The sequence below is a fragment of the Protopterus annectens genome, chromosome 10.part0, assembly GCF_019279795.1.
Source record: "Protopterus annectens isolate FY-2018-M chromosome 10.part0, PAN1.0, whole genome shotgun sequence".
NCBI lineage: Eukaryota > Metazoa > Chordata > Ceratodontiformes > Protopteridae > Protopterus > Protopterus annectens.
The window spans coordinates 361908838-361928581 of NC_056744.1; the positions used below are offsets into that span (position 1 = coordinate 361908838).

Here is a 19744-nt window from a genome sequence, read left to right on the forward strand (position 1 = left end):
GCCTTGTTAGTTTATAAACCACATTATTGCACTGTTTTCAGATACCATCTAAAAAATCCCTAGAACAAACTTTTTCCTATGTTCTTTTAGCCTCCGTGCTTGATGACTAATAAGTATCCCCCTATGGCTCTTGACCCATTCATTCCTCTGCTACTGTGGAATGCACACAGCAAAAGTTATAGCTGAACAGCTGTCATTCAGGCAGCCAAGGAGGTGGCATGTGCCATATGAAGGCATTTTTTATTTTAGGCTCCTACCCTGTCCCTGGTGGTTGCTGTGAGCACCTGTGTCACTGCAAGGGCCAACCTACTATGCTCTGCCACATGTATACATGCTACTACCCACGTTAATGAAGACTACATCACAGATTGGGAACGGCAAGTTTACATCAATGGTCCTGGCTATTTTTGTGCGTTGAAACCTCTGCTTGTTTGGTGGTGATTAGCTGATCTGAACCACTGTTCCCACTGTCCCAGGAAGAGTCAAAGCTAGCATCATCCATTTACTCCTATCTTTCCTTCAGCTCTTCCAGAGATTTTACTGAAATTCACATTACCTGAGTGGTATAAGGGCTTTACTCCTCAATGCTGAGGTAAAATAAAATCTCTGAATGCTGTGACTACTACAGTATCTGCTATTATGTTATTCAAAATGGTGTGTGTTTTTTGTCTGTGAGGACAACCAATCTCTGATTTCAGTGGGACACCACGTAACCCCATCCTATGTCTAATGCTGCCTTCATCAAATCATTTGACACGTGAAGGGGGTGGATTAGAGAGATTATCACCAATGTTGTTGTTCTACCAAAAAGAAAACCAAGGGAATTCCCTGCTTCAAACGATTCTCCAAAATGGTCTCACAGACTCCAGAAATAATGCTGGAACTTACTCACGTGAAGCCTGGCGTTCTGCACCATCATGAAGCTGACTGGCATATAGACTCAGAAGGTCATGAACAGTCGAGACAAAAGCACACAGCCCCTTCTCAAATCATACTTAATTCTAGCCTCAGAACTCTTAACCCCTAATACAGTCTTTTACTAAATTTCTCCCCTACTCATATTTACCTCTGTCCCTTCTTTTCCCAGTTTAATTGTCCTTATGTAAGATGATCATTTGCTTTCCCTTTATGCTGTCCCATCGTTCTACTTATCACCTCTCTCTGATATTTTCCTTGCCTGGCTACTACCCATTCCTCTTTTACTTTTGTGAATTAAGAGAGAAGTAACTCATTTAGTACTTCAGCAATATCCTTGTTTTCACTAACTTCTCTTAAATACTTGGTTAATCCTTCTTAGGTTGGTCTCCCCCACCTTCTTCCTGTTGAAATGTGCCTGAAGATTCTTTCCCCTCCCTGTTCCCGCCTTTCTTATCTGTTCAGTTGTGCCCCTCCTTGCCCTAATACATTTCTTCTTATTTTTCTCCCCTTCACCTGTTTCCTACCATCTGAATGCCGTATCATATGGAGATTCCATATGAATCTTACTAATGTCCTCAACTCCTTCCACAGAGCTGTAGGTCTACATACTCTTGTAAACAGTGACTAAATAACTCCTAGCTATTTAAAAAATGAAAAAAAAAACTGAAGGATAAATCAAAATGCTAATTTATGGAAGAAAGAATTTTCTGTTTTTAACGTGCACCACTAATGCTTCCAATTAAAACTATCTGTTCCTAATGTCATCTGGCTTTTTAGAGGGTTTGACAGTCATACAGCAAACCATGAGGCTAAGAAAACTTTCCACCTCTGGTCGGGTTGGTGGCCTCTGACTCTTGAAGCACACATTTTCAAATAGAAAACCCTAGTGAAGAGAACAATGATTATCAGTTAGTAGGCAGACTAAAAGTACAGTTGTGTAAGATCTTACCAAAATGATAGATGTCCTTCTCTTCACTGTTGCAGTATTTATAACATTGGGATCCCCTGCCAAGTTCAGCCTGATATCTGCCCAGTATACCAAAGCCTTTAGGTTGCTATAAGGTACACCACACATCACACGTATACTCCTTGTGTAGTGTAGGGCATAAAGGTGACGTCTGCCATGTACCATCCTCAGAACTGAGAGCCCCAGTAGGAACTCCAGTCGAAGGAAAAGAAAAAGAAAGAGTTAACCGGTACATCCACAAGGCAAATGGACCAGGGGGTGGAGGGAGGGAGCACATACTGCAACAGTGAAGAGAAGGCATCTACTGTTATGGTAAGATTTTGCACAACTGTACTATGTCCTTCTATTTCACTGTTGCAGTATTCATAACATTAGGAAGAGTGCCAAAGCTCAGAAACTTGAGAGGAGGAAGGACCAGCAGAGCCCTCTAGGAAGTCATGAAGGACGGCCTTAGCAAAACCAGCTCTGGAGATTCCATCCAACTTGTAGTGCTTGGTAAATGTATGAAAAGAAGTCCAGGTAGCTGCCTCAAAAATAGAGTTAGTATCCAAACCCTTGAAAAAAGCACCAGAAGAAGCCCACAGCCAGAGTAGAATGAGCCTTAACAGAATACAGAAGGTTTTTACCATGAAAGGAATAACCAAAAGAAATACCTTTTGAGATCCAAGAAGAAATAATTTTCTTGGGTACAGCTAATCCTAAGGACCTAGGTTGAAATAAAACAAAGAGCTGATCAGATGTCCTAATGGTCTTAGCCTTATCCAATTAAAATCTGAGTTGTCTGTGTGCATCCAGTGTGTGCAGCACCTTCTCACTGGCAGATGGCTGAGAAGGAAAAAAAGTGGACAAATGAAGAGCCATCTCATTCACTACCTTGAACATAAAAGAAGGATTACTACGCAAGAACACACTGTCCTTATAAAATACCAAAAAAGGAGGACAAGCTATAACGGTTGAAGCTCAGACACCCATCTGGAAGAAGTAAGGGCTAACAAAAGTACAGTCTTCCAAGGGCAATGCTACAAGGAAGCTGAAGCTGCAGGTTTAAAAGGAGCCTGAGTCAATTTTTCCAAAACAAAGTTAAGATCCCAGGGAGGAAGAACAGGCTTCATGGGAGGCCTTATATGAAGGACACCTTTTAGGAATTGTTTGGCCTCAAATCTAAAAGCTAAAGAAGGAGATAAAGGCAGACAAGCAGAACAGATAGCTGATAAGTGTGTCTTAAAAGAATAAGCTAACCCAGCATTGAACAATTTACTCAGATAAGAGAGAACCAAAGTAACATCCACAGAAAATGAATCCAGGTTACGAGAAAGTCATCAAACAGAAAACCTCTTCCATTTGGACAAGTAGGATTTACTAGTATTGGGTTTCCTTGTCTCCTGCAGGACCCTAAGCACGTCCTCAGAAAAAAAGGTCTCTATGTGGAATCAAAATCTTATCACCCACAATGTCAGTTGAAGAGTGGACAAGTGTGGATGGATGTGAGAGCCTTTGCCTTGTGTGAGTAGGTCCACCCAGTAAGGTAACTTGTGATGATTGCCCTTGGCTAAATGCAGAAGAAGAGGGAACCAATGCTGTCTCAGCTAAAAGGGAGTCACCAACATCCTTGCTGAAGTTTGAACAGGACTTTTGGAGTGAGGGGAAGGAGAGGGAAAGCATAAAGAAACATCCCGTTCCAGGAAAAAGATAGGGTGGCCACCTTCCAAACCAGAGGAAGCTGTCTGTTCAGAGGGGAGGTGATGAGATCTACTTGAGGAGTACCCCACTGGTGGACAATTTCCAGAAACAGATCCCTGTGAAGCATTCATTTCTGGGACTGAGTTAAGGACCTGCTCAGTGTGTCTGCCATAATGTTTTGACCTGAGGGAATGTAAACTGCCTGAAAAGTCACTTGATACCGGACAGCAAGATCCCAAGCTAGGAGTGACAACAAAGATGATGAGCCCTTGTCCCCTCCTGTTTGTTTACATGCCACATCACAGTGGTATTGTCTATATAAATACCTTGAGAGGGCCTGGGGAGAAAAGAGGATGAAAACCATGAAGCGTCAGCAGAAGAGCTCTGACACTGATGTGCTCTTTCTGCTGAAGAGGCAACCACACCCCCTGCACCTTTACACAGCCAAAAGCTGATCCCCATCCCAAGTCTGAACCATCTGTGAACAGCTCCTGAGAGGGATGAGGGGATGAAAGGGGAGCCCTGGATTCAAGGACAATTGTTGGATCCACCAGTAAAGTTCCTTCTTGAGACAAGCCAGAAGAGGAACTACAAAGTCGAATGCTGAAGCCAAACCCACTTCAGAAACCATTAAAACTTTCTCATGTGGAGTTTGACAAGAGGGAGCATAGGGATGGTGGATGCCATGAACCCCAGTGCTCTCTGAAACTCCAAGTGATCATGTGACCCGTAGCTAGACACATTGTGAGTACGCTTAAACTAGCAGATACTTTAATGTAAAGAAGTGATCATGTGACCCGTAGCTAGACACATTGCAAATACGCTTAAACCAGCAGAGATAATGTAAAGAAGTAATCATGTGACCCGTAGCTAGACACATTGTAAATATGCTTAAACCAGCCAAGATACCTCAATGTAAAGATGTGATCATGTGACCCGTAGCTAGACACATTGTAAATACGCTTAAACCAGCAGAGATACCTCAATGTAAAGAAGTGATCATGTGACCCGTAGCTAGACACATTGTAAATACGCTTAAGCCAGCAGAGATGATCATGTGACCCGTAGCTAGACACATTGTAAATACGGTTAAACCAGCAGAGATGCCTCAATGTAAAGAAGTGATCATGTGACCCGTAGCTAGACACATTGTATATATGCTTAAACCAGCAGATACCTCAATGTAGTGATCATGTGACCTGTAGCTACACACATTGTAAATACGCTTAAACCAGCAGAGATACCTCAATGTAAATAAGTCATCATGTGAACCGTAGCTAGACACATTGTAAATACACTTAAAACAGCAGATACCTCAATGTAAAGAAGTGATCATGTGACCGTAGCTAGACACACTGTAAATACGCTTAAAACAGCAAAGATACCTCAATATAAAGAAGTAATCATGTGACCCGTAGCTAGACACATTGTAAATATGCTTAAACCAGCCAAGATACCTCAATGTAAAGATGTGATCATGTGACCCGTAGCTAGACACATTGTAAATACGCTTAAAACAGCAGAGATACCTCAATGTAAAGAAGTGATCATGTGACCCGTAGCTAGACACATTGTGAGTACGCTTAAACCAGCAGATACTTCAATGTAAAGAAGTGATCATGTGACCCGTAGCTAGACACATTGTAAATACGCTTAAAACAGCAGATACCTCAATGTAAAGTGATCATGTGACCCATAGCTAGACACACTGTAAATACGCTTAAAACAGCAGACACACCTCAATGTAAAGAAGTGATCATGTGACCCGTAGCTAGACACATTGTAAATATGTTTAAAACAGAGATACCTCAATGTAAAGAAGTGATCATGTGACCCGTAGCTAGACACATTGTAAATACGCTTAAACCAGCAGAGATACCTCAATGTAAAGAAGTGATTATGTGACCCGTAGCTAGATACATTGTAAATATGCTTAAAACAGCAGAGATACCTCAAAGGGTAATGTAAAGAAGTGATCATGTGACCCAGACACAGAAGACAGATCTTTTAGGTCCCATGTTACCATATAGCTTCCATGGAGAATAAGAGGTAAGACTTTAAAGGGTCAACATCTTGAATATTGCTAGCTTCCCCAAACTAAATTGCATACACTCAAGTCTCTCAACAACAGGTACTGTTATGACTCTGTCATAATCCATGTTGGTGTGAATGTGTTCAGACGTACCTCTCTGGACTAGAAGAAGACAGACATGATTGAGCTCAGTGAATATGTGTCCCAGGCAGGTATGTCCCTAGCCTTAAGCAGCATCCTACCGTCACCCAGAATGATGCCTCAATACAAAGAGAAAATTACTGACTAACAATTGGTTTAGTTTCAGGTGTCATTCCAAGGGGATCCAGTACCTGACAGCCTGGGAGGACATGATTGACAGATCACAATGTTTTGCCAGAGATGACCTTCATCTGTCTCCCCTAGGCTTCAGGCTTCGGCAACGGCTCTTGCCTCCTCCATAGTGCCTTTTTTAGGCAAAGTCATGAAGACAAAATTACCAACCTGAAAAATTCTTGTAAATGAAATTTATGCTGGTAATGCTAGGAGTCTTAACATGAAACTACACTCAATCATCCTGGAAGATGCTGACATTTGTGCGGTTATTGAAACCTGGTTCAAAGCTGCAGAGAGCACCCTAGCCTTACCAGGTTACTTGTCCTACTGCACTTTCAGACCCCAAACGGAGGGTACAAACCTAAAGGAGGTGGAGTTTCAATATTTATCAAAGACATACACACCTCCAGGCTCGTCAAACAGTATGATTGACAGGAGACACTCCAGGTGCAGTTAACTGTTGACAAAACACCTATTCAAATCACAGCTAGCTACAGATTCCTAACCATGACTCAGGATGCCCACTTCACCTATCTGAACTTACTTGAATACATCAAGATTCAACCCTCTACCCTGATACTGGGAGACTAACTACCCAACCATACAGTGGAAGACCTATTCTAGCCCAAACACAAATGCCCAGAGATTCCTTGACTTTGTCAGTGCCAATGCATTGGATCAGCTGGTCAACACCCCCCACGAGAGGTGAAAATATCCTGGACCTGGTACTAACCAACATGAGTAACCACTGTAGCACCCCTACAGTGTCATCCTCCCTGGTAAGATCTGACCATAAAGTGACCGCTTTCGAAGTCACCATCTCCCTTGATCCCACCCCCCTTGTCAGGGTCAAACAAAAAAACTTTTCCAAAGTTGACTACAACCTCCTGAGTGCAGGTATAAGCAGCTTCACAGCCACCATCCCTTCAGTTGGAAGTAGCACTAATGTCCAAGCCTAACTCAAAAAACTATCTGAGCCCCTACATTGCTGCATGGACTCAGCAATACCTGACAGGACCAAATAATCTTCCTCAAGGAAGAATAAACCTGTCTGGTGGACAGCAGCAATAGACAAACTCTAGAATAAAAGGAAAATATTGCTGTCCAGGACCAAGAAGGAGCAGGTGTCAAGTTGGAAGCAATCTCTCCTTTGTCTGAACAAGCAAATAAGGTCACTGGTGAAATCCTCTAAGGCTAACTTTGAGTCCAAATTGGCCAAATCCACCAAGGACAATCCATAAGGCCTTCTCATACATCAGCAATCTCAAAGGTAACACCCAAATCTGCTTTGAACTGGTGGTTAAGAACACCACATACACAAATGCCACAGATATAGACAACCTGCTGGCAGCCAGGTTCAGTGAAAACTTCACCCTCATGTCCCCCCAATCAGTAAATTAGGACATCCACAGCACCTTCCTCCCTCACCTCATCACCAGGGAGCAGGCCTTTAATGCCCTCTCAAAGGCAAAAAATACAGCCTCCATGGGACCTGATAATATCCCTGCCTGCATCCTACATGAACTCAGGCAAGAGCTCTCAGCACCATTAGGCACACCCTATTCAACCAAAGCCTGAGAACCGGCTTCATCCACGCCGAATGGAGGACAGCCACTGTCATCCCTCTGCACAAAGGTAGAGCATCTACCGACCTAGGAAATTATAGGCCCATCAGCCTAGCTGGCCTGATCTGCACAGCCATGGCACGCATTATCATGGGCCTTATAAACAAGGACACTGGCAACCTCCAAATGCTTGACCCCCACACAATCTGATTTTGTCAAAGGGAGATAATGCCTGTTAAACTTGGTTGACTTCTTTGAAACAGTCACCAAAGCCATGGACAAGGGGAAGACGGTGCACGCCACCTACTTTGACCTAACCAAAGCCTTTAACATTATTCACTACTCAGGCTGAATAACTCTGCAGATGACTGCAAGCTGGGCACTGTCTTAAATTCTCCTAGTGATGTGAACATCCTCCAAAAGGGCCTTACCCAAACTAATGACTGGTGCCAGAAACATGGCCTCAAACTGAATGCCAAGAAATGCATCATTATCCCCTTTGGGGAAAATGTCATCCCCACTAATTATCACATTAATATCAATGTAATAAGCATGCAATCAGTTGTACTGGACTTTGACACCTAGGCTGATAGCAATCTGACGTTTGAGCACCACTTTGCCTCCACTGTATGGAAGGCTTTCTATATGGCCTACCTTATCATAAGGGTATTTCATCCAGGAGCAAGGAAGTCATAAAATCCCTGTACTCCTCCCTTATCAGAACCATTATCGAGTACAATCCCCCCTTCAGCATGTACCATGTCAAGCATATGCAGCAGCTGGAGAGACCACAGAGGTTCCTGACCAGGAAAATCCACGGTCTCAAACACCTGTCCTATAGAGATAGGCTAAAACCCCTGGTCCCTTTAATCAGTCTCATACAGACTGCTCAGAGGTGACCTGTGTCTGGCATACAAGGGCATCTCAGACCCAGCCGTAATGGAAATGCTGGATATCCACAAGTCAAACTCCACTCGCGCAACCCACATGCAAGGCCTCAACCTGGTCTGTGACATTAACAGAACTTGTTGGCGGGATAGATTTGTGTCCCAAAGACTCCCCAATCTGTGGAATAAACTACCTCTCCTTGTCAAGCAGAGTACCTCACTAGCATTCTTTAAGAGGAACCTGGATGACTGGATGGGAAACAGAAAATACACCCTTGGGATCCAACCTGTGTTCCTGCTGGGCAGGGAAACAGGTGCTAACTTTGTGGGAACATGGGTGAAATTATTGGCTAGGCTTATAAGGGCCTCTGGGCCAGTAGCTTAGTATCGTCCTATGAACCTATGAAAGAAGACTTAAAACTGGTCACCAAAAAGGCACTTTCTTTGGTACCAGAAGCATTCTGGAAGAAAACCTTTTCCCCTTGAAGAAATGTCACAAAACTCCTATGGTAAGCAATGCTGAAGAGCCTGAGCAAAAAATTCTGTTTGGTTTGGATGGTAAGGACGTCTCTCAAAGGAGTTTTTTTTTTTTAATCTAGTGCCAACTGTATTCCTCTTGAACCAACTTTAACGCCCATGTGTCTGCCATAATCTGTTGCCAAACAGGAATGAACACAGCCAGTCGGGACAGGTTTTGAGACAGGGACAGGTGGTGAGGGGGAAGGAAGATGGCATGCAAGCACAGCTATCATGATGTTGTACACTGTTCCTTTATTGGAAAGGTTCTTGTTTGTAACTGTACCCCTCCTGCCATCTTTAAGTGCTTCTCAAGCAAAAAAGAGGGTATGGAAGATTTGAAAATGAGGGCCTGAAAAATGCAAAAATCTTCATAAACTAATTTCCCTCTTTCATTAAATTGTTTGTAGGACAAGAATAACAGGTGGGGCCAAATAAAGCCATTTTTCTTTAAAAATGGATTTATAAATTCATACTTTTTTCAACAGAAAATGTCTGATGCCTCCTCAAATGGTAGCAGAAGCAGAGGCCCTAGAATCATACATCTAAGTCATGTTTAGATACTATAGATGAGTTGAAAAAAAACAATAAGATTGAGAAAGGCACTCCCTTCAGGGGAAAGAGGGGTAGCTAGGTCAGAGGCACTCCCTTCAGGGGAAAGAGGGGTAGCTAGGTCAGTCAACTGTCTAAACAAACAACAAAAAAACACCCCAGCTTCCACATATGGGGCTGATACTTAAGAATTCTATATACCAATGTGGAAGAATAACCAAATCCATCCCAAAACCTTCCCCTCTATATCCTCTGGGGAGGGCCTGGATGATCCCAGTAGCCTGTTACCTGCTAGCACAGATGTCAAGTTTCCTACAGGGTGAGGACTACTGAGACTGCCTGTTAATTTAAGAAACTTTGTAAAGCTTATCTGACTTTTGGGGGACCGAAGGGCATGAATCAGGGCCGTTACAGACAGCATAATATGTCTCCTCTAAGGCTGGCACTAGAGGAGGAACAGGCTTAGAAAGATGCAAATCCACTTACAATATATTATAAAATCTCTTCAGTACAGTGGGAACATTCATTATTTCCCATAAAAACACCTTATTCATCCGGACAACAATTTGAGAAAAGTAACTCCCAAGGAGGTTGTGAGGACCAGTTTTCCACAACTTCAGTGTACTGCCCTTGAGCATCTATACGAGACAAAGCCCCGTCTCTGTGTATGCCAGACTCATCTAACCCATCTTCCTCAGAGATATTTCAACTGACCTGTTTAACTGGTAATGAAGGCTGTATATCAGGACTGACTAACTGTAACAGTTTATTAGCTAAGGTAAGAAAATTGTCTTTACGTATAGATACCATATCTTCAGGTGAACAGTTTACCCTTAAGTTTTGTTCTTAACAGCATTTTCTGTGATAGACTAGGAGAGGAATATGTGCCCCTTGACAAGGTCTCTTTCCCTAGACACATACAGTAGCATCTCCTGTGGAAACTCCTTATCCCATTTTAAATGGTTCACCCATGTTCAGTTCAGACACTGGAACAGCTGAAGAGGACAATGCTGACCCTGGCTCATGGTGGTCGAAAAGGACTACACCAGAGGAAACTGGAGAGATAAATGAGTGGTCTGAGCAACAACTGGCCACTGCAGGTTCATCTACCATCAGCTGATACACAGACTGAGCCTGCACAGGTGGCAATGACTCTCGGGTAAGTTGTTTTTTCTTCTTCTAGGAACTGTGGAAGTTGGACAGCAGGAGTGGGTTAAGTATTAATGCTATGATTGAGGAAGATGTTTTGGATGTGGCTAGGACTGCTGGAATGAGTCGGTTGTCAGACAAGCTGTCAAACGTCTACACAAGCAGCACACTTGCATTTGCCCATTCACACAAATTCCCCAAATCACTGTAATACACAAGCAGTACACTACCATCCTGTGAGAAAAACCTTAGAAGTAAAATTAGTTTGACAGAAATGATGGGTAAGTTATTGCAGTATATGCCAAGTTGCCTTCCTTGCCCACATGAAACACTGCCCCACACATAAATTTTTATAAATAAAATTTGTTTGTGTATCTGTTTTTGTGTTTGTTTACATCTGTGTAAAAATCATTTTTTGTGTGTTATATTTTGTGTTTTAAACTATAAAAATGTAACAGATTGTTGAATGTCTTTTTGGAGCTTTTCTCCCCGGGCCTCCGCTGAAAATGGACATGTATCCAGTCGGACTATCCCAGTAAACAAATGTAAAATAAATAAATAAAATGTTTGCATAAACAGTACATTTCTATATCAAATAATACCCCACATTAGCCAAAGCTAAAACTAGTGGTTCCAGACAGGACACTGATGGTACATAAGAAATACTGGGTTTTTTACAGGGACTAAAATATATAAAACACAAGTATAAAAAAAAAAAAAAAATTTACACACACACACACACACACACACACACACACACACACACACACACACACAAGTATATGGATCCCTTCAAAAGCTCAAAGTTTCAAAACTATGGACTTCAAAAGGCAAAGACCATAAGAATGAAGTTTTGAAACTTGAAACGTTTTGAGTGGAGATCGCCTTACAGCACAGAATCGGATATTTACCATTTTCCTCATTAGTGCGATCTTGGAGTTGGTATATTTATTTTATTTATTTAGCAGGGGGTGCAGGGGGGCCTGCCCCCCTGCAAAAATATAAAAAAAAACATTTTTTTATTTTTTTATTAGGTTTTCAAAGTATCAAAACTTCAATCTTATGGTCTCGGCCATTTGAATTTCAAAGTTTTGAAACTTCGAGCTTCTGAAGTAGATCCATATATATTACACACTCACATATATATACATATCTATATATATGTATGTACGTGTGTGTGTGTGTGTGTGTGTGTGTGTGTGTGTGTGTATGTATATATATATATATATATATATATATATGTATGTGTATGTGTATGTGTGTGTGTGTGTGTGTATGTATATATATATATATATATATATATATATATATACACACACACACACACACACACACACACACACACACACACATCTATCCACAACCCCCTTTCCAGTTTTTGCACATGAGGTCAGGGTGTCACCAACAGTGACAACCAAGGTTTACTCTGCTGGGACGCTAGCCCTGCCACAGTGGTTTTTTCACACCACACACTCGCATGCACATTCACACCTACAGCCAATTTATAGTGTCCAATCCATTTACTGCATGTTTTTGGAATGTGGGTCGAAATTGTAGCACCCAGAGGAAACCCACATCAACACAAACAGGACATGCAGACTCCACGCAGAAGGCACCTCAGTCGAGAATCAAATAGGTGAACCTCTTGCTGTGAAGTAACAACACTATCTGCTGCGCCACTGTGCCGCCTCCACATTAGAGACATTAAAAATAAATATTTTCTGTAGGGAAGGGTTCCCCCCAAAGGGAAGACTAAAGGCAAGCTGCTGCATGTGTTTGCAATGTGGGATGAAACTGGAGCACCCACGTGAAAACAGGCAGGACATGCAGACTCCACACTGAAGGCAACCCAGCAGAGAATTGAACTGGTGAACCTCTTGTTATGAGGCAACAACACTATCCTCTGTGCCACCTCTATATATATTTCTGTGGGGAAGGGTTCACCCCAAGGCAACCTGACTGCCAGAAAGGAGACTAAAGGCCAGCTGCGATTTTGTGAAGCCTCTGAACTGCTTCTTCGTAAGGTGGGATGAAAGTACTGAAGATTTTCCACTATGACTGCTGATTTTCCCTCTTCAGGTCTAACCAATCAGCAGTAAGAGTGGAAGTGTGGGAAGGAGACAGAGCTTTTGAAAGCGGGCCTGTTTTGTCTTGGGCAGGACACAACCCATATAGCCTAATGACTTCTACTGCAATGGGAATGATGACCAGACATTCATGTACCTGATCAAACTGTAGGTGAAGTCATTTTACAATGGATCAGTGTTGAACACAAAGAGAAGGTTAAAAGCATCATCACAGATGAAGTTTTACAACAAAAAAAAAGTGGGCTTAAAGCCCCAAGTGTCAGGAAGGGATGGAAGTCTTGCATCCAAAGAGCTCATTGTAGTATTTGCCAAACCAAAGGAACTCAAGTTAATAGGTCATTATGGATCATCACCTGAGAATGAACTCTGTATGCTTTATTCAAAAAGTCAGGCACACTGATACATTGATACACTGCCTCTGAAAAATGTCCTCCCCTCCTCCCTTAGAAGGCATAGACCTCCAGGAATACAAATTGTTGAACTGAATACACAGTTCTTGCCAGTGTTAAATACCTCTGATGCCTTACTCAGATGCAATAGTGAATAATCTAGGTTGTCTGTCCAGTTATTAAATATGCCTACTGACAGAGTCAGTGTAACCAACTGATCAGGTAGAACATTATGATCAAGCTTTAAGACTCACCTGGCTTGAGTTTATCTTTAAGATAGGGTACCAGTTTGTATTCCTTTAACACCAATTCCCAGTCCAAATCTGGAACGGTTAAGTTGGCCAGTGTACCAAGACATTCAATGGAAAATTCTTCATCATCCTCATTTGTGATCTGTGCTGCTAAATCTCCAACATAATCCTAGGATAGAAAAAACAAATGTATGTTCAACATCTTCACAACTTTCAAATTTTATGTACCACACCCAGATATGCTGCATGTCTATTTTTTAGGGAGGGGGCCTTGATTGTTTTAAGTTGTTCTCTTCTTCTGACACTGGACTTATGGTGCTCTAAGAAGAATCACCCTTCAAAAACTGCCACTGTCCACAAATCCATGCCACAGCATGTGGCACCAGGAAAGTGGGGAACCAGACATTGCTCAACTGTTGCAACTAACCTGTTTAGGAATTCTCCCTTTTTCTATCTACAAAGTGCTATTTACAGAAGACTGCATCATGGTTCTGTGATGAACTGGTGTTAGGTCCAGGATTGCACCTTGACTTATACCTACTGTTCGATGGGACAGCATCCAGTTCTGGCAAACCTTAACTGGAAAAATCAGGTGCTGAAGATGGATGGATAAACCAATGCAGACAGATGACAAATACCTCCAGAGCACCACGGGTCACATACTGTTTCTAATACTTTGTCTAACCTCTTCAGCCATTTTTCTGTTCTGTCTCAATCCTATACTTGCTTAATAAGTAACCAACATGTTATACTCTAACCAGTGAAGAAATAAAATAAAAAGAAACTTGAGTTTCCTAAACTATGAGGCATGTGCAGCACCCAATAACATCGATCAGAGAATAATGAAGTAGAACTGTATAAGTGGGTCTACATTAAATCATCGAACGCTTAGAAAAGCGAATGATGATTTATCGACCCCCATCTAAGTAAAAGCTTACAAACTCGAACGCTTAGACAGCAATTAAAAAAAATCGCTGTTACAAATCGCTGTTACTTAAATATACCAACTCCGAGATCGCACTACGGTGATGAAAACGGCAAAGCAACGGACGCGGCCAAGCGATTTCTTTCCCAGGGAAAGAATTTGCTTATATGCCGCTTTGTCATTTTGCCTTTTCAAGTTCGACCTAGACACATTCGAAAGAATGTGTCATCGGTCATCGAATAGGAACTCTGCATAGGTACACTTATAAAGCAGTAGATCACAGCAGCAGAAATTAATCTGTGGTATGAATGAGAAAGAGACTGAGGTGGGTGTCATTTCTGCAGCCAATCATTTTCAGCAATGGAATGTGCAAGTGATGCACAGATGCAGTCTCAAGACATGACATTAAAAGTAGCCTAGCAGTAAAAGACGGTGCATTATACACAGTACTTTTTGTTTGGGGTGCCCAGGCAATGACAAACAAAGCAAATAAAAAAAAAACTCTTGACAAAGTTAAAAAAGCCATGAAAGCCTAAACCAACCTATGTAAAAAAAACATAAAAGATAAAAGCAAATGATAAGTTTTTGCCAAAACAACACCAAAACACTACAATGAATCTCCAACTACAAAGTTAAGGTAGATAATAATAATAATAATAATAATAATAATAATAATAATAATAATAATAATAATAATAATAATAATAATAATAATAATAATAATAATAATAATAATAATAATAATAATAATAATAATAACAATAATAATAACAACAATAATAACAATAATAATGATAATAATAACAATAATAACAATAATAATAATAACAACAATAATAATAATAATAATGATAATAATAACAATAATAATAACACTAATAATAATAACAATAATAATAACAATAATAATAATAATAATAATAATAATAATAATAATAATAATAATAATAATAATAATAAACACACACCTCACTTTTTTTCTAGTAGATCAAGACAGAAACAGCCCCTAGCAAGAGAAGTTGTCCACTCCCCCAATTATGCCCAATGGCAAGGAGCTTTTCTGGAAGTTATCATGGCAAGAGATGCCTCTAGGAAAACAAAAACAGCCCTTTTTTTTTAAAACAAAGACTGTAAAATATTTGGAAGACCCATGACCAATTTCAAGGATAGTACAGTAAGTCAACAGTCTTGCTATGAATATGATGTTTAAACAAATGTAGGACCTTGCTGTGCATCCAAACCAAGCTCAATCAAGGGGATTCTTGGGGCACAGTTGCTGGAAGAAGCCCCCCCCCCACCAAGTAGAATGACCGTTAGCACAAACAGTTGAGTAATATCAGTAATAACCCATTTACAGCTTTATTTGTTTTCATGCAGACTTAATAAGCTAAGCTATCTTAGCCTGTAGTCAACATTTCCTACCAGATCTAATAATAGTACACCATCCTGGTTCCATCTCTACATATGGTCCCCCCCACACCCTACCCCAACCTAGCCTCAATGACCACTAATAATCACCATTGTTACTTAAGACACCCTGCAAAAACATTAATAAAGGTTATCTTCTGTTCAAAATCACAAATCATCACCACTTTCAACAATCTTAAATCACTAAACTGGGAGCCTGCCCTACAAGTTCCTGACCGTGAAACAGCTGCCACCACCCATCCATACTCCTCAACTCCCAAACAAATATTTGCCACTATATCAGTAGTTTATACGTGGTCTAATTAGAACAAATGGTTCACACCTAAACTTAAAGCACTTCTGCAATGCAGATGAAGTATAATATCATTGGAATCAAACTAATCTCCCAATAAGCAAAGGTTTATAACTTGAAATATAGGTAAGAAATCAAGAAGAAGTCATAAAGCCAAAACCCTCAAACAAGCAAACCACCCAGCTTGTAACCCAAAACAACTCACGAAATAAACTGATCTTATTACTCTTCAATATAACAAATCCTAAAACTCCCCATAAAATTTACCAGGATAGCCAGTGACACCTTCGCGTGCCATGACTTTGCAAGAGCTATGATCCCCTAAATTAAATTACTACCTTCAAACAGCAGCCCTTACACCTCTCTTCAACTAATGTTACAAAACTGTTCCTAACAGAATTTACTTTCCCTTTCTATTTAAGACACATCATGGGGGAAAAGACAGAAAAACTTTCAGAAGAAAAATAAATCTTTCATGACATAACTGTTTAGCATCCATTTGTTTAGACTATGTGGGATTTGCTTAGCAAATCTGTTAGAACATTCTCTTGTGATGGGATGTAAGCTGCCCTTGAAGGTCAGGTCTGACTCCTGGTCAGTCTCCTGAGGTTGGACAGCCACTCTGCTTAGGACTGCATGAATGTATCCCCTTTGCTTGCTCATATACCACCCAACTATGGTGTTGACCATAAGGAGTTTGAGGGTTTCTTGTGCCCGTGGTCTTTTTGAATGTTTTTAATGCAAAGATAACAACTATCATTTCTTTCACATTTGTGTGTTTCTTTCTCATGGTCTTGTTTCAAATACCCTGGATTTTCAAAGATCTCACATGGGCTATCTAGGCTGAGTCCAAGTACTCTGTAGTCAGCTTCCGAGTTCCCTAGCCTAGTCTAAAGGTTACCCGAAGATTGAACTGAACTTGAATTTTCCACCTTGAGAGCTCCTTCGTTTTTGCACAGACATGGGGGCTTCCAGTGATCGGGAATGCAGACAGCATCTGTTCCTAGGGTACCACTGCAATGTCCAGCCATGCCAGTGGAACCATAATTATACATGAAGTTATGTGCCTTTTCTCTTTTTTAATCATCATTCTCTAAGGGTGTCTGGGGAAGGAGGATTAGGAAAAGTACCTCTTTTTAACTTCTTTATTAGGAAAAGTACCTCTTTTTAACTTCTTTATTAAATCCCATTTTAGACAGTGGCATTGGTACAAATACATTAATAAAAGAGGAAAAAAACTTGGTAATATTTTTCATTTCTTAAAATCTGCCAGCTTGTTACATTCCCAAAAACATGTTTCAAATTACCTCTCTCTCTTTCCAAACACACCTGCAGCATTTGCTATCCACCTGACAAAAAACTTTCTAAAGTTTGTTTGGAGTTACAAATACCTACATAAATACTTCTATGTAAAAATCCTAAACTTTCTGGACTTTGCTGCATACTTGGGAGCTATACCGATGTCTTCCCATTATCCCTTTGTAAATTGCCTTTCCATTCTTGCTTCACAGTCTTTTTCACCTCTGTGGATTGATTCCTATAGTTATCATACAATCATCTCCATTATCATGAAGATGATCAATACAGATATAGTAAACCTCCAGACACCGGAACCAATCCAGTTTGGTTTCGTCAAGGGCAGATCATACCTACTCAACCTGGTGGACTTCTTTGAGAAGGTCACCAAAGCAATAGATGAGGGCAAATCTTTCACACTGCCTACCTTGACCTGGCCAAAGCATATGATACAATACCCAACTCAGGCATTGTTGACAAACTCAAGAGGTTAGGTATAAACCCGTACATCAGCCTGTGGATAGCCAACTGGCTCACAGACAGGACCCAGGAAGTTAGAATTGGGGAGTCCATCTCTACAAATAGGCCAGTCACAAGTGGGAGTGCCTCAGGGATCAGTACTTGGACCGCTCCTTTTTGGCATTTACTTCTCAGAAGCCAAGGCCAATATCAGTGGTCTCTGGCTGACTAAATTTGCAGATGATTGCAAATTAGGAGCTGTTATTGAAAATCACACTGACACAAATGTCCTACAGGAGGGGCTGACACAGACAAACACAGCTGGTGTTGGAGCCATGGAAATCCTGAGCATATCTAAACAATCCAACCTTGGTTTGTGATTTACTGTGGAGTTGACTGGTAAGAGAAGTTTTATTTGAATTATTGTATTTATCACTGTTTATCACTGTTTTTAACTGTTTGTAGGTAGGAAGAGATAGCTTGTTAACAAGACTTACTTTGATTCACATTTTGTTGTTTTACCTTTAATTTCACTGTTGGTTGTTAGAAAAGGAGAGGTTTTAGACAGGCAATCTCTAGCCACCCCAAGGGGCCTAGACAGCTGTAAATTTATACAGACTGCAGAGAGAAAATCCTGAGCATATCTAAACAATCCTACCTTGGTTTGTGATTTATTGATCTTTACTAAGAAGTGCGACTGCAAGTGATAGTGAGCAAAGGAATTACAACTTTTGCCTGCTTGCAGAACTTGTATGGTTAGAACAACTTTACTGTCCTTAAATTATTATATAGTTAAATATTGCTGGTGTGATTTTTTTGTCACAGAAGTTGATTTAAATTCTCTTGGAATTCTGTCATTATTGTTTTTGATTATTCTTTTACAATATGTTATTAATTTGAAGCTGAATATGGATTCCTTAGATGAGTATGCGATTGACACTTTGCTAATGCACAAATATCTTGTACAGTGTAATAAATGCTATGCATATTTAAAGGTAACAGCTGATAACACTGGTGACCTGTGTTCCTTATGTGAAAAGTTGGATGATTTGCTTACCATTGTTAGAAGTAAATCTAGACTTAATGATGATGATTGCAATTGGCATGGCTTGGAGAACTGTTGTTGCTTATATTAATGACTGAAGTGGTGTGATAAATAATGTTAGGCAAAGAACAAACAGAACACATTTAGGAAATGATGCATCTACTGTCTGCAAAAATCATTCAAACCCTATGAAACAAGACAATGCCCCTGACAACTGTGGGATTATGGATGCAAGTACTCAACAATCTGAGGATCCAGTTTGTTTAGAAGGAAACCAAAAAAAAGGAAGGAAGGAAGAAGTTCTCAACAAATAACAAGGAAGAAAAAGAAACTGACTAACGACTGTAAAGGAAAGAGAATACGGAGTGAAAAGGACTCGCTTTGTTATGTAACACACAGGTTACAGGGAATGATGGTATCTGTCTATCAGAAAAGTTTCAGTCTACAGAAGAAGCCATCATTTTTCCAACACAGAAGGTAGAGAAAAGAGGCAAGTGAAAAGAAAGAAATCAAAACTGAACGTGGAAGGACTGAAGAACATTACTGTTAGAAACAAGAAGAGAAAGACAGATGCTGACTGCATGGCTCAAGCTGTGGATTTACAGTACCAGCTGGATGAGAATTTAATACACAATGAAAACAGTGGAATTAAGACTAATAGTGATGAAGATCTATCCTTTGTAACAACTGATACAGCAGATATTACTGTATTAGAAACTGGAGATTCTTCAGAGCTGGCCAGCAAAGACATTCTTGTAACTGGAGATTCAGTTATTAGAGGAACTGATACTTATATTTGCAGAGAAGATAATTAACATTGAATAGTGTTATGCTTGCCAGGAGCAAAAATAGAAGATGGAGACAAGCCTTGGAACGGCTTAATGTAAGGAAGTACAAATCCGTTTTTGTTCATGTTGGTACAAATTATGTCATCCGGAAGGATTCTCTGACTGTTAGTAGGGAACTGACAGCCCTCTTAGATAGTATAGCT

General features: G+C 40.6%; 1 protein-coding gene across 1 annotated transcript in view; it reads right to left on the reverse strand.

The window, feature by feature from the left end:
- The window catches only part of KIFAP3 (kinesin associated protein 3), a gene marked incomplete in the record, with an annotated part of 1467647 nt that overhangs the window by 711585 nt on the left and 736318 nt on the right, over window positions 1-19744 (reverse strand). Inside the window, 1 exon segment of the mRNA XM_044085270.1 lies at window positions 13312-13477. Coding sequence (XP_043941205.1) covers window positions 13312-13477 — 166 coding nt within the window.